This window comes from Nicotiana tomentosiformis, chromosome 9 (genome assembly GCF_000390325.3).
Source record: "Nicotiana tomentosiformis chromosome 9, ASM39032v3, whole genome shotgun sequence".
NCBI classification, from domain to species: domain Eukaryota; kingdom Viridiplantae; phylum Streptophyta; class Magnoliopsida; order Solanales; family Solanaceae; genus Nicotiana; species Nicotiana tomentosiformis.
The window spans coordinates 109,734,260-109,748,793 of NC_090820.1; the positions used below are offsets into that span (position 1 = coordinate 109,734,260).

The 14,534-nt window shown below is 34.0% G+C and overlaps 1 protein-coding gene across 2 annotated transcripts; it reads left to right on the forward strand.

Annotated features, from left to right (window-relative positions):
- Nucleotides 1-4,045: 4,045 nt before the first annotated feature.
- Nucleotides 4,046-13,466, forward strand: LOC104095008 (phosphatidate cytidylyltransferase 1). Of its 2 annotated transcripts, XM_009601036.4 has the most exons (13): nucleotides 4,046-4,175; nucleotides 5,103-5,248; nucleotides 5,579-5,832; nucleotides 7,142-7,293; nucleotides 7,670-7,811; nucleotides 8,802-8,958; nucleotides 9,926-9,973; nucleotides 10,064-10,150; nucleotides 11,348-11,476; nucleotides 11,577-11,633; nucleotides 12,685-12,768; nucleotides 12,853-12,960; nucleotides 13,142-13,276. In XM_009601036.4, the coding sequence occupies exons 2-12, from the start codon at nucleotides 5,174-5,176 to the stop codon at nucleotides 12,940-12,942; spliced, it is 1,275 nt and encodes a 424-aa protein (XP_009599331.1). In that variant the 5' UTR covers nucleotides 4,046-4,175; nucleotides 5,103-5,173; the 3' UTR covers nucleotides 12,943-12,960; nucleotides 13,142-13,276. The 2 variants fall into 2 exon arrangements, with proteins under 2 accessions (XP_009599331.1, XP_009599330.1); XM_009601035.4 differs by having other exon boundaries at nucleotides 12,853-13,466.
- Nucleotides 13,467-14,534: the final 1,068 nt, after the last annotated feature.

A 14,534-nucleotide genomic window follows, 5' to 3' on the forward strand; every position in this document is an offset into this window, starting at 1 on the left:
CAATATTAAAATTCGGTGTATTTAATTCTTAAGGTTCTTAGCCATTAATTCATTTTACTTTTGAAATTACGGTTAAAAAGTTAATACTTGTTATAATCTTAGGTATTTCATATACACACATATTACGTGCATGTTAATATAGCATTCAGTTGCCCCTCAAGCTGGTTGAGTTTCTTGGTGTTGTTAAACCTTTCGCTTTGATTAGGATTTTATTACTACTTATTTCTTCTACTCTGGTTATCCATTTTTCTTTATTTTATTATTTTCGTTGTTTTTTGCTTCTTCTAATTTTATATTTTTTTAAACCTATTTTGAAAATATTTCGGAAACAATCTATCTACCTTACATAAAGCATGAATAAGGTCTGCCTATGTCTTACCCTCTCCAAATCCCATTTGTGAAGTCGCATTACTTATGGTGTTGTTGTTGTATATTTTTAAATAATCCATGATTTAGAAGGAAAATTTTCTTGGGGGAAAAAGATTTACTTTTAGAGGAGTCAAAAGAATGGAAGAGAGACAACTTGAGTGTGTATGAAGAAAAAGCAGTTTCTTTGTAGGATAAAGCCCATCAATAAAATGGAAAATGGAATGTTCAAACACTTTTGAGTACTTCCTTTTCTTTTTAAGGAATTCATTATATATACTTGATGGAAATTCTTGAAACGAAAAAGAAGGGGGGAAAAGAAACAAAACCATTTAGACAGAATAAACATTTTGAAAAAATCTTTGTGGAAGCTTCAAAGATTTGTTATGTGTCAAAAACTAAAAAGCTGCATTACTATAGCAATAATGAAAAGTGCAGATTTAAATTTGCACTTTTTACTTTTCCTTTTCTCTTTGTTTTTAGCTTACATTGGCATGATGTGTTTAATGACACTCTACCAAAAAAAACAAAAAAAAAGTGGCTCATGACACAAACCTAAACACTCTTGATTTATATTAAAAAGGAATTCTTGATTTTTGCAATTTGTCACTTGAAGTTTAGTTAGAGATGATTATTGTTGGAATATGGATAATAGTAGTTTCTTGATTTATATTAAAAAGGAATTCTAGATTGTTGCAATTTGTCACTTGAAGTTTAGTTAGAGATGATTATTGTTGGAATATGGATAATAGTAGTTGAACTCATGAATATTATGAAGAAGAGCGATTGAAGTTGAAAATGGAAAAGGACATCCATAGTATATAAGTAACGAATTTAAGTTTTATACATTATTAGCATAAAGACTTTTTACACTATTTGTATAGATTAACTTGTTATAATAGATTAAATTATAGTTTTAATATTGTTTTGATAAAAATCATGAATTATTCAAGTGAGTTTAATTTAAAAGACTAGTCAAAGGAATTTTGTTTTTGTTTGAAAGACTAATTCTTTGCTTGACATTGAGATGTTTTTTTTTAAAAATCATAAATCGTCTCCATTATTTTTATGTATATGCTCAATTGACTACATTGCAATAAAAACTTAAATCACTTCTGATGCCAAATCTAGTTATAAAATTGCATGGACTCAACATAAATCAATAAAATGGTTTAAAATATTTGTATTCCCTTGACTTACTAGTAAAAGTTTTGTCTATTTATTCCATTGAGAAGTTGTAGTTTAGCATCCCATTTTGTGGTTCCCAATTAAAAGAATTTATTCTAAAGATGTGATTTGTGGGAGAGCACAATCTTAAAGTTCCTATATGAATCTCTAACAATGTGAAATAAACTCACTCAGTCTACAAATTTATAAGTTATGTCGAGCACATCTGAATCAATAAACTTCCAGTTATCACATCAAATTTCTAGCAAAAATCATAAAATACTATTCCCAGTCTTAACATTCTAATCTAATTACAGCAGTATATATAGGATCACTTATTTCAAAATAATATGAAATTACAAATTTTTATTCTAAATTTATTTCAATAATAAAGTTTTATTTGGGGGGAAAAAGTCATTAAGCATTAAACAATAAGAGAGACTTATTATATAGTTCCAACAATTTGACACTTCATAGATGTGTTCTGATGTAAATTAATCTTACTTTTGCTTGATTATAAATGAGTCAGAAAAATATTTTATTTTGATTACAAAACTAAAAGAAAATTTAAAATAGGAGGAGATAAACGGGTCAGGTTAAATTTTAGAAGGGAAGACTTGACCCGCCCCGCCCCGCCATATTGCAATTTATAAGTTACATATAAAATTTGGTAATTGCGATTTATTATAGCATTTGCCAATTGTGATTTATAAGCCGCATTTATAAATTGCGATTTAGAGGACGCAATTGAGAAATAAAATCAATTGAGATTATGAGCACTTGTCAATTGCAATTTATAAGCCGCATTTGTTAATTGTGATTATAAGACACATTTGTAATTGCGATTCAAAAGTCGCTTTTGGCAATAGCTATAATATAAGCATCATTTGCAAATTTGGATTTGTATGTCTGTATTTGCCAATTATAATTTATAAGTTGCATTTGTCATAGCGTTTTTATAAGCATCATTTGTTTATGAGATTAAGCTCTTAGCTTTACTAACGATGGAGAAGTCAGATGCCATTTCTATTTAATATATTAAAATGCTTCCCAATAAACAATTCAACGGGAAAAGCATGGAATTTGTCCCTTGACACGAATAAAAGAAGAAGAGAATAATGTACTACTATAATATAGACACTATAAAAGAGATGGAGAAAGAGGAACGGATAATGCATAAAAAAACAAATCGGTGTGAAAGGATTTTTTTTTAATATTAAAAAAGATAAAAAGCTGATAATTTCTAAACTAAATGATACTAAGAATAAAGTAACATAAAAAGGAAAAGATTGAAAGTTGACAAACTCTAGTTTTGAATTTATAGTGTTTGAAATGAGGCATCTAACAATGAAATTAGTTGTCAATAAAGTTTGATTAAAGATGAGATCCCAACCAGATATTAAAAGGTTGGAAGACCCAAATATTCGTTGAGCGACCTTTTTACCCTTAATCAAACTCTTTATACCCGAGAAGCCCAAGATCAAAGACTAATAATTAAAATAAAGGGATGAAGTAACTAAGTTCCTTTCAATAAGTTAAAATAGTACGGGCTAGCCAGTTTTCGGACTGGTCATTTAAAAATAGCCGGCGTTTGTCAAGTCATTGAAAAATAATCATTATTTTGCTGCAACAGAGACCGGCCCAACATAATATATTGGAGTTCGGTACACCTGTGTATCAACTTCCAGCATATTATGCTGGACTAGTATACTTTGCTGGCTCTAGTACTAGAGTTCCAATATACTTTGTATACTGGAGTTCCAACAAAGTATACTGGAACTCCAAACTCCAGTACATTATGCTGGAGTACCAGTATACTTTGCTGGAACTCCAGTATATACTACAACATAATATACTGGAATTCCAGTATATTATGCTGGAGTATTTTCTTGATTTTGAATAGTATTTTCGTTCAGATTTATCTTTAAATGAAAAGTGGCTAAATTTCGATGACTTTTTAAACTGTGGCTATTTTTAAATGACTACTTGTAAATCTGGTTATTTTTTAATTTCTCACTTTCAATAACATTTGACTGATTAGGCCAAATTCGATCATAAATAAAGCAACCCAATTAGAATTAGACCTCTGTATAACAATATTTATATATAATAACACTTCACTATAAAAGTCAAGGCTTTTCGGAACCAATATTTATATTACGTTATAATATATGTTCTCTGTAACAACATTTTGCTATAACATCAAAAAATATTCTGAACAAACAAATTTGTTATAAAGAGGTTGTGACGGTACAATTTAACGGATCAAAAGGTTGGTCTGTCCAGAGACTAATCAAAGGACGACACATTATTCCCAAAAATTATTCTATTATAGTTTGCAAACTATTTTTATGCCTTTTGCATTTTTTTTATTTTTCTTAAATTGCTTAATCCAATTCTAGGTGCAGAAGAAAAATTGGTTCCAGAAATTATTAATTCTAGAGCTTGTTACTTATAAGTTATAATAATACAATAAATAAAGTAAAACTTGGGTGGTCTACATAATTCAATATTTCTGCAAAATTTTGATCTTTTGCTTATTAATACCCAGTATTTAGCCTACAAATGCAACCAAAAAAGAGCTAAGTGTGAAATGTGCTTTGGTCCTCATTCCTCACTCACAAACTTCCACTCGCCGATAGGTCCGATCTCCTTCTCTATTTTTCCTTCCTTTTATTTATTCTCTCTCTAATTCTCCTATTTATAACTGTATTCAATTCAAGCAAAAAAACCTAGTTTTTTTAAACAATTTTTTGTTAAATATCATTGTGCAAACTATTTAAATTTTTTATTTTTTTGTTTCTTAAGATTCAGTTTTTGAAATTCGTCCTTGTGCTTATAGTTAGTTTAATTAGGGTTTGTTAACTTGTTAATACTTTCATTTTGACTCCTTTTTGGACTAATTTATTGTATTAATTCTTAGTTGTATTGGCAGCTTTGCTTTTTTAATACTTATATATGATATATGATTACACTTAGCCTTATGGATAGTTTAAATTGTAAATGATTTAAATAATTTTTGTGTGATACTCTATTTTCTGTTGAATTCATCGACCTTTTCTAAATGCTTTATTTTCTTTTTGACGGTGGTATCGGGTCAGCTTGCGCGCACCTCGACTATTCCACTAGGTACCTGCCTCCAACACAGGTACCAGGTACCTAGTGTTTTTATTTACCTTTGTTTGTATTTGATGATGGTGATGTCCGGGCCAACTTGGTGGACCTCGATTAGTACACTGGCATGGGCGGAGCCAGGTGCGGAAGGGGTACATTCGACCCCCCTTCACTGGAAACTTACACTATATATACTAGGTCAAAATTATTTTTTATGTATATATAGTAAATGTTGAATCCCCTTGACTTCTTTGTGTTTACTTCTTTATATTTTGAATCCCTTACTGAAATTCCTGGCTTCGCCATTGTCCACTAGGTACCTGTTTCCCAACCATGTACCCAATATCCTTGTCCATTAAGACTTAGGCAAATGGGAATAAATCACCTAGTATTTTTTTGCCTCCGCTGAAATTTGAACCTGAGTCCTCATATTTTTATTGTTTATTTATGTTCAGGTGGTTTTAGGTATTCATGTGTTCTTTGTAAGTTGAATTATTAGTGGGAGTAAGGACTTGATAAAGAAAGTATGCAAAACGATAGCAATTCCAGTGCCCCAGGAACGCCTTCAGGACGGATACGTCGTCGTAGAGGATCAAATGAGGTGACTTCACTTTTCTTATATTGGTTCTTTTAATGATTTGTGCTATCTTTACTTTTATGTTTTCGCTATGAGTTTTTTGGCTATTTGTTTGAGAATGAACAAATACATTAATCAACAGATAGATAAGTAAATTAGAATTGAGATGCTTTAGTGTCACCATTTGGGATTGGAATTTTGTAAATGTTCGGAGTCCGGATATTTCTTGATAATCGAGAATTCCGCTGCTTTTTAGTTTTGAAACACGGTAGATAATGAGTTGCCCCTCTACACTTCTCCTCTTAAATACTAAATTTTCTTAAATGTTCTTCGCCCCTCTTCCGGAAATTACAGGTTCCTCCAGAAGTTGTCAAAGCAAATGGAAACCATTTGCTTGTTAACGATCGATCCAAGTACAAATCAATGCTGATCCGTGCATATTCATCTGTGTGGATGATCGGGGGCTTTGCGTTCATCATTTACATGGGCCATCTTTATATTTGGGCCATGGTAGTAGTTATCCAAATCTTTATGGCAAAAGAATTGTTCAATCTACTTAGAAGAGCACATGAAGACCGGCAGCTTCCTGGTTTCAGGCTATTGAATTGGTGAGTAAAATCAGTTTGATGTTAGCTTGCCTGCTTGCTTTTTCTCATCTTATATGTGCCATATCAAGTGTGCATGTTAGACTTATTTTAGGAGATCTGACAGTGGATAGGGTTCATGTCTTACCCAAGTTTTAATTAAAATTGTCATTTTCTTAAGATATTTGCTGAAACTATAGTATATAGTGTGGGTAACTGTGCAGAATCTTTTGGATCTTAATACATTTGCTTTTCATTTATTCAAACTATATGGCATAAGTTTGAACCATGGACGTATTTGATCCTCTGTTTTAAGTCATTTAGACTATATGATTTAGAACTGTTTAGAGGCATTAGCTACTATAAGGTGCAGCAGAATCCTGCCTCTATATCTGACAAATGCTATGAATGACAATTATCTGTGTCGAGCCCTTTGAAGTTCATTTTCTTTATATTAGAGCATGTGTTGTCCGGTTCTACTTTCTTGGTGGATATGTCAAATTAACTTTTGTTGAATGTGCATAAATTACAATATTGAAAATATAATTAAGTACATAAAAGTGTGCCATCTCTAATAATTTAAACTTTTAGATGGATTGATCACACATTTTAACATGGTATCAGAGCAGATAGAGGTCACCGGTTCAGTTCTCTCTGTCACCATTATTAAAAAGAACTTCCACATGTTTGTTCTTGAAAAAAATCAAGCATGCACGTGAGGGATGTGTTGAAGATATAATTAAGTAAATAAAAGTGCCATCTTTTAACAGTTTAAACTTCTAGATGGGTTGCTCACATACCTTAATATGGTGTAAGAGCAAACAGAGTCATGGGTTCAGTTTTCACTGCCACCATTATAAAAAATAACTTCCATGCATTTGAAAAAATCAAGACTGCTCGTGAGGGGATGCGTTGAAGATATTATTAAGTAAATAAAACTGTGCTCTCTCTAGCAACTTAAACTTTTAGATCAGTTGGTCACACACTTAAACATTCAACATACAATATTGGTGCAATGTGATTACTGACAAGTTCTTGTATAAAATATGATTACAAGAGGAAAATATTGGTGCTACGCGACTACAAGAGGAAAATGACATTGACTAACTAAATTATTGGAGTATGAAAATGTCGTTTGTTTGGTTTATACTCCCTTTGTCCATAATTAATTGCGCAACTTTGTTTTTGGTTGCAACATATTATCCATTTGATATACAGTTGAATATTTTAGCTGACTCTATCCTGAAGCTTGGCACTAATTATCATATTGGCATGATGTCAAGGTGTTGTCGACCATTCTTCTGACTTTGCTAGATTCCAACTTTGTTTCCAGGCACTTCTTCTTCACAGCAATGCTGTTCGTATATGGCCGCATGCTAAGCCAGAGGCTTGTCAACACAGTTACGTTAGACAAAGTCCTGTACAAGCTTGTCAGCAAATTTGTTAAGTATCACATGGTCACGTGTTATTTCTTCTATATCGCAGGTTTGTTCTATCTGTTTAAGCATGTCCTTTCGTGCAGTGTTTAAATGTCGAATGGATTTCACAGTTTAACAATACCCAAGACGTGAAATAACAAGTTCTTAAATCTTTAGTATACTGCTGTCCTGGGGTGCCATTTTTCATGCCTTGGGTTGTTATAATACATGCTCATCTTCTGCTGATTGTTGAGCAATTTTAAATGTCGAAAGGATTTCGCAGTTTAACAATACCCAAGACGTGAAATAACAAGTTCTTTAATCTTTAGTATACTGCTGTCCTGGGGTGCCATTTTTCATGCCTTGGGTTGTTATATTACATGCTCATCTTCTGCTGATTGTTGAGCAATTTTACTGAAGTGCTCCCTCTCCTTTGGAATCAGGTTTCATGTGGTTCATTCTAACACTGAAGAAGAAGATGTACAAGTATCAATTTAGCCAGTATGCATGGACACATATGATTCTAATTGTGGTGTTTACGCAATCCGCTTTCACTGTTGCCAATATTTTTGAGGGAATTTTCTGGTAAGACACCTTCAGTTTCGTAGATATTATTGTTTTTCTTCCTCTATCCACAGTAGGTAATGGTGGTTTGGGGTGAACTTAAATGGAGTGACATGAATAGTGAGGATTCATATAGCCAACCACAACTTGCTTGCAGTCGAAGTGTAGTTGCTGTATCCACCTCAAATAGAGAAAGAAATTGTTGTATTCACTGATAAATCAAGCTACCATAACTACCCTAGTCTACCGGCCCTTTCCTCTCTTGTACTTATTGGGGGATTTCTATCTGCTTTGTCTTGGAAACTAATCATTGTGTCCAAGCTTCAAGTATTATTCTCTTTCATGTTGGTGAATGTATCTAGTAGAAATGCTTGGAGGGTATCTTTTAGTTCTTGGGGAACATAATATTTTTTGCCTGACCCATTTTGAATTGGCAAGTTTTACGTTGTTTGCCAACCTACCACAACCCTCCTCCTCTATTCGATCTTGGAACCGGCAATGTGAGCCATCTTACACAGGCGGAGTATGGTGAGTAAAGGTGTTAAAAAGAGATGGGGTAGATCTAAAATCACATGGAAAGAAGTTGTCTCGAAAAAACTGTAAATTCTTGAAATCAATGCAGACTTGGCTAAAGATAGAGCGCAATGGAAGAAAAGATCCGCATAAACCGGTATTTACTAGTTGGGAATAAGTTTTAATCTTGTTAGAGAACTTCTAATATTATTGTTATTGTTAGTACTATTATTTATGCATATTTAACTTAAATTTTATTTGGTATGATGGTGACATGAATTGAGCTTAAATGGAGGATTAATATAGCCGATCCAAACTTTTTTGGGATTGAGTAGTATTTTTTTGTTGTTATTGCTTTACCTATTGTCCCATGTTTGTATTACTCTCCTCCTTTTTGTTTTATTTATCTTCTTTTTCTTTCTCCTTTTTTGTTAAATTGAACATGAAACAAATTCAGCATGGATGTAGAACTTCAAATAGAGATTCATTGTAATGCAGGTTCCTGCTTCCAGCTTCTCTCATCGTGATCAATGATATAGCTGCTTATTTTTTCGGATTCTTCTTCGGACGAACTCCTTTGATCAAATTGTCGCCTAAGAAAACTTGGGAAGGCTTCATTGGAGCATCTGTTACAACCATTATCTCTGCCTTTCTGGTAACTGTTATTTGGTGCAAAAGCAAATTCTCATTAAAGTGTAGTGCACATTGGTCTTTCCTTCAGTTTGGAATGTTTGCATGATGGGGCTATTTTCTTTATCCTATTCTTATGTGGTTATGCCACCTTCTCATGTCAACATCAACAACAACAACAACAACAACAACCCAGTAAAATCCCACTAATGGTGTCTGGGAAGGGTAGTGTGTACGCAGACCTTACCCCTACCCCGAAGGAGTAGAGAGACTGTTTCCGAAAGACCCTCGGCTCAAAATAAATAAATAAATAAAAATAAAAATAAAAAAAGATAAAATGACAAAAAGGAAACATTATTAGTATCACAACAACAATCATAGGATAAATAGGAACACCATGAAATCTAGAAGAAAGATGCAAAGCAAAGGGAGACAATATTAGTAAATATTAGTATCACCACAACAATCATAAGAAAAATAGGAACACCATGAAATCTAGAAGAAAGATGCAAAGCAAAAGCGATAGCTAGTCAATGGGACATGCACTGAAAAGCGAAATAGTAAGCCACAACATTGCCAATAGCTATCTTAGACAAAAACCCTACATGGCTAGTCCCACAATGGTATGAAGTAAGGCACGACTCAACTACCTCCTAACCTACAACCCTAATACTCGACCTCCACATCTTCCTATCAAATGTCATTTCCTCGGAAATCTGGAGCCTCGCCATATCCTGCCTGATCACCTCTCCCCAATACTTTTTAGGTCGCCCTCTACCTCTTCTCGTGCCATCCACAACCAGTTGCTCACACTTCCGTACCGGAGCATCTGGGCTTCTCAGACTCGTTAAAATTCTCATGCTTAAATTGTGTTGCTTTTGTGTATGTTTATAGCAATACACTGAATGATTTTTCTTCTGAACAGTGTTTGAGAAGGGTATATATGGTTTTCTTTTTGTAGATTTTCTAATCATTGTTTGTTGTTTTCTCAGCTTGCGAATATGTTTGGTCGTTTCCAGTGGCTGACATGCCCTAGAAAGGTAATATTTTTGGGTAAAGTTTCTCCCAATTGGCTTGGGAGACTAGCTGCACAGTTTCTAAAAGCGTAACTTCCATATTTTGTGATGCAGGACCTATCGACTGGTTGGCTTGATTGTGATCCTGGCCCACTGTTTAAACCAGAATATTTTACTTTACCAGAATGGTTTCCTGCATGGGTAACTTTTATGTCAGCCCTGGAAACTTAAAGTTGCATTTATGTGTGCTCTTGCCAATACTATTACAGACCTGTTCTATCGCAGAAGCTTTTCTTTTAATCATCTCGAGCGTGCGTTTGCTTTGCTCATCTCTGTCACTCTTTAGGAGGCATCCACCTTTTTTCCCTTTTCCTCATGAGTTTGTTCTCGAAACTAGATATGAATCTGCAATAAGATGTGTTTGTGATTATGTGTGTGCGCGCACGTACACATTACACATATATATACTATGCATTATTTTGAATTGCTGTTAATTGCTTTAGCGATGAGTTCCATTGTTCTAGAAGGTGTTTTTGCTTTAACTAATTTATGAATCTACTTTGACTAATGTTCCAAAATCAATATTTCTATATCTGATAAGCAATAAATATTTTAGGATATTCTTTAAAAAAATTTAAAATATTTAATTGAGAGTAGATCAGAATTCAAATCCCAATAGAGACAAAATGTTATGTTTTTCCAATTTGCCTAAACTTTGGTTGGCAGAGTTACGGGGTACTTGTGTTGGTGGGAAGATAGCAGGAGAGCTGTCAAAATGGGCTAGCCCAGCCCTCATAGGCTATGGAATTTGATGGGCTAGGAAGGGCCGGCCCCACTTTCAAAAGGGCCTTAAAATAGCCAGCCTAACCCAGCCCTAAGCGGGCTGCAGGCTAGGATGGGCCAACCTTTCATTTATTTCAATTCTTTTTTTTTTGGGTAAGGATTTTTTAAAATCAAAATTCAAACCTAAAATTCTATGAATTTGTTAACATTTCTAACATATGATGATGTGCAAGTAAGTAAAAATTGCAAAAGCATAAATTCTTACAAGACAACCATGAAACAACTATGTTTGCTTAACTCAATTGTGTGTTCTGGAGTTCTGTTGGTTTTAGCAATGGTTGATATGGTTTTAGGAGAATTGTTTTTGGGCTTTTCTTAGATTGCTTTTGCTTTGTTTAAAAGAAAACTGTTTTACAACCCAACAAATGGGGTAGGCATAATAACTTTATGAATGATTTGAAAGTATTCACGAGATATTAATGCGATTAATATAATTTTGATACTTCTAATACTCTATTTGAGATTATCAAGTGATTTGTACTGAATTAGAAATGTTAGATTTTTTCAGTCAATAGCATAATAAACTGAAGTTATCTTTGATTCTTATTTCTGCAGTTTCTTTCGAGAGAGATCGCTGTTTTGCCTGTACAATGGCATGCTTTATTGCTTGGATTGTTTGCATCTATTATAGCTCCTTTTGGAGGCTTTTTTGCTAGTGGCTTTAAGAGAGCCTTCAAGATCAAGGTACGATATTCACTATTGTTGTCTTAATTTCTAGATGCCTTACTAGGTCCTTTACTGTTGCCAATGAATAATATAATATTTATCTTTCTATTCGCTGTAGGATTTTGGTGATAGTATACCTGGACATGGCGGTATGACAGATAGAATGGACTGTCAGGTGAGCTACCATTAAATATGGGTTCTGAACTATTGTATGGAAAGGTATTATTGACATTAAAGGATCCTTTTTGGCAGATTGACATGTCTGGGCTATAAAATTGTCCTCCACTATTCTCTTGCCCTGACTTCATGAAATAATGTACAATATAAGTTAATTCAAGAAAAATTTAGTCCTGTCCAAGAAAAAGGGTCGCGAATCTTGGAAACATGCAATTCTAGTTTGATGGATCCATAGATGGAGAGTTGCTTGGCTTCCATTTCAATCATCTTCCTGAACTGTTAAATTCGAAAATTTGACTTTTATTTAAAATACTTGATAAATTTTCAATTCTTGCAGTAATATTTTTTCCTCATTTCCACTTGTCCCCTATACTAGGAATTAGGATAGTCTGTAAAAGAATCTACCAAATTATTACTTGGTGATTTAATATGCTGACTGATATAAATATTGCAAAATCCAGTGTCAAGCCTTTTCATTATGATGCTGAACCTTTTTTAGGAGAGGAAGGCATCTTTTACATTTTTGTCTTTATGTGGAAGCTGGTGTGGACACATTATGTGTTGAACAGAAGCAAAACCTCAGTATGGTTGGCATAATACCCCTTAAGCAATAAAACATGTTGACGTGGGGAGGAATGCATTTACTAGTTATATCATCCGTAATTGCTTGTATCCCAAGCTCTCTCGTGTTCATTGATCTTGAAACCAAATAAATATTCATTTCTCATTAGGTCTATTTATCAATAGAAAGACCTGGATAACGTAATGGATCTATAAAGAACCGACACTTGAAGGGTGTAAGTGTGTAACCAATGGAAGGTGCTTACCCGGTTCCCGACAAAATAATAATTTAGCAGGTTCAGCCTAAGAGATGATGCATACTGATTTCGACCTCTTACATTGTTACTAGATTTATTATTTTCAGTATTCTGTCTTGTGCTTCACCGTTCCCTCTTGCATAACGTCCCTCCCTCAGCAGTTTTGCTTTGTAGTTCTAATCTGAATTGCTGAGATAGTGAATCTCTTTTCGTAACGAGTTATTTGTGCAGATGGTGATGGCTGTGTTTGCATATATCTATCATCAGTCCTTTGTTGTGCCACAGAACTTGTCAATTGAGATGATCTTGGATCAGGTAAGTTTCTCAAGTTCACATACCAACAATATCTCGATGAAATATAAATCTTAGTGCTAAATGTTCTTTTATGCAATGATGTAGATAATACTGAACCTCACATTCGAGGAGCAGCTAGCTGTGTACGCTAAACTCGGGCAGATTATCCAGGAGAGGACGTTTGGAGAATCTTGAGTATTTCAGATAATCAATGTACGAGTGATGTAGCCTTTAGATAAGAATATCTTGTATATCTTCTCTCCTTTTGTTTTTCCCTTAGAACTTAGCGTTCCCACTGGCCTTAACTTTTCGCAAGCTGTACAGTGCTTGTTTCTCTTCTTTTCTCATTTAGTTGTTCCGATAGTTCAGTGAATCTATCTTCCCCAAATAATAGGCACGATGAAGCATCATTTGTGAAAATTCCTGCGCCGATCAGGAAAGCGAGACGATCCAAACCTAATTGATCTTGTTTCTGTGAGGATTGACAAGGCTAAACCTGCTGGTTGAAGAGAGCATGGATCATCCGAAAGGGGAAGTTTCATTTCAAGTCATCTACGATGACGTTTTAAAGTTTGCTTTAACAGAAGGAAATGCAATGCATGTTTGAGTGTTGAGTTTGAATTGATGGTAAAATTTCCCTGGATTACTCACAGGAGTTTGGTGCAATTGGCAGTTTTTGCGTAGTGTCATTGTTTATCAAAAAGTTCCACAATTTTCAAGGTTTTTCTTTCGGACTTAGTTCGATACGTTGGCATTGTGTTTACTGATATAATCTTTGCATACTTGGTGCAATGTTTAGTTAGTATCCGTGTATTATTTTATACAAGATTGAATGAGAGAATAATGTGAATTAGAAAAATGTGGACACGAAAAGCATCTAAAGATGAAAGTATCTTTGAATAGGCAATCCCAACAAAAATCCATGTATTATTATTTATTGGGTGAAAATCTATGTATTATTGCTCAATATATGACAATCACTATACATATTATGCAGACAATCTCTATGTTATTATTCATGCGATGTAAAGAAATAAGTACTATTTCTTGGATTTTTCTTAGAAGGTATAAACGAGCAATAAATGATCAAAGATGTCACAATTCAAACACGAGTGCCACTCATTTGAATTTTGGTGGCCTTGCGGCCACTAGCGTCTAGATTTTTACGTATATATTTATACACTGTGAAGTTATAGGTTTAGATGAGACTAAAAGTCACGGGTTTAGATGAGCCAGTAGGCTACATCCGCACCTGACTTGGAGTTTTATGATTTAACTTGGTTTTTTCAAAATCACTTAAATGCTAACAAAAATTAAGGAGATATTGGAACACTAAAACAAATTGCCCTTTCTCTAAGATTTATCACTACTTACACTGTAGTGATAAATGCAAAGCAACTATTTCCTCTATTTCTTTTCGAAAAACACGATATAAAAAAATTGCCGAAATCATAACTGAATCAACATTATTTATCTTTTTCCAAAAAAAAAAAAAAAAACTTAATTAACACGTTAACACACCATATTCAAGGGAGATGTCATGGTGTATGTTATTCCCCGATGACATAGTTCTGATTGATGAGTCGAGAACCAATGTTAACGAGAGATTGGAGGTATGGAGACATGCTCTTGAGTTTAAGGGTTTCAAGCTGAGTAGGACGAAGACGGAATACCTAGAGTGTAAGTTCAACAATGAGCCGAGGGAAGTGGGCGCGAAAGTGAGGCTTGAATCACATGTCATCCCAAGTAGTGACAATTTCAAGTACCTTGGGTCGGTTATCCAGAGG

Bases quoted from the DNA above. Each gene is read 5' to 3' on its own strand.
- LOC104095008 (XM_009601035.4), top strand. From the start codon at position 5,174: ATGCAAAACGATAGCAATTCCAGTGCCCCAGGAACGCCTTCAGGACGG. The intron at 5,833-7,141 runs GTGAGTAAAATC...CTTTGTTTCCAG, and splicing joins GGTTTCAGGCTATTGAATTG to GCACTTCTTCTTCACAGCAA. The intron at 8,959-9,925 runs GTAACTGTTATT...TTGTTTTCTCAG, and splicing joins CCATTATCTCTGCCTTTCTG to CTTGCGAATATGTTTGGTCG.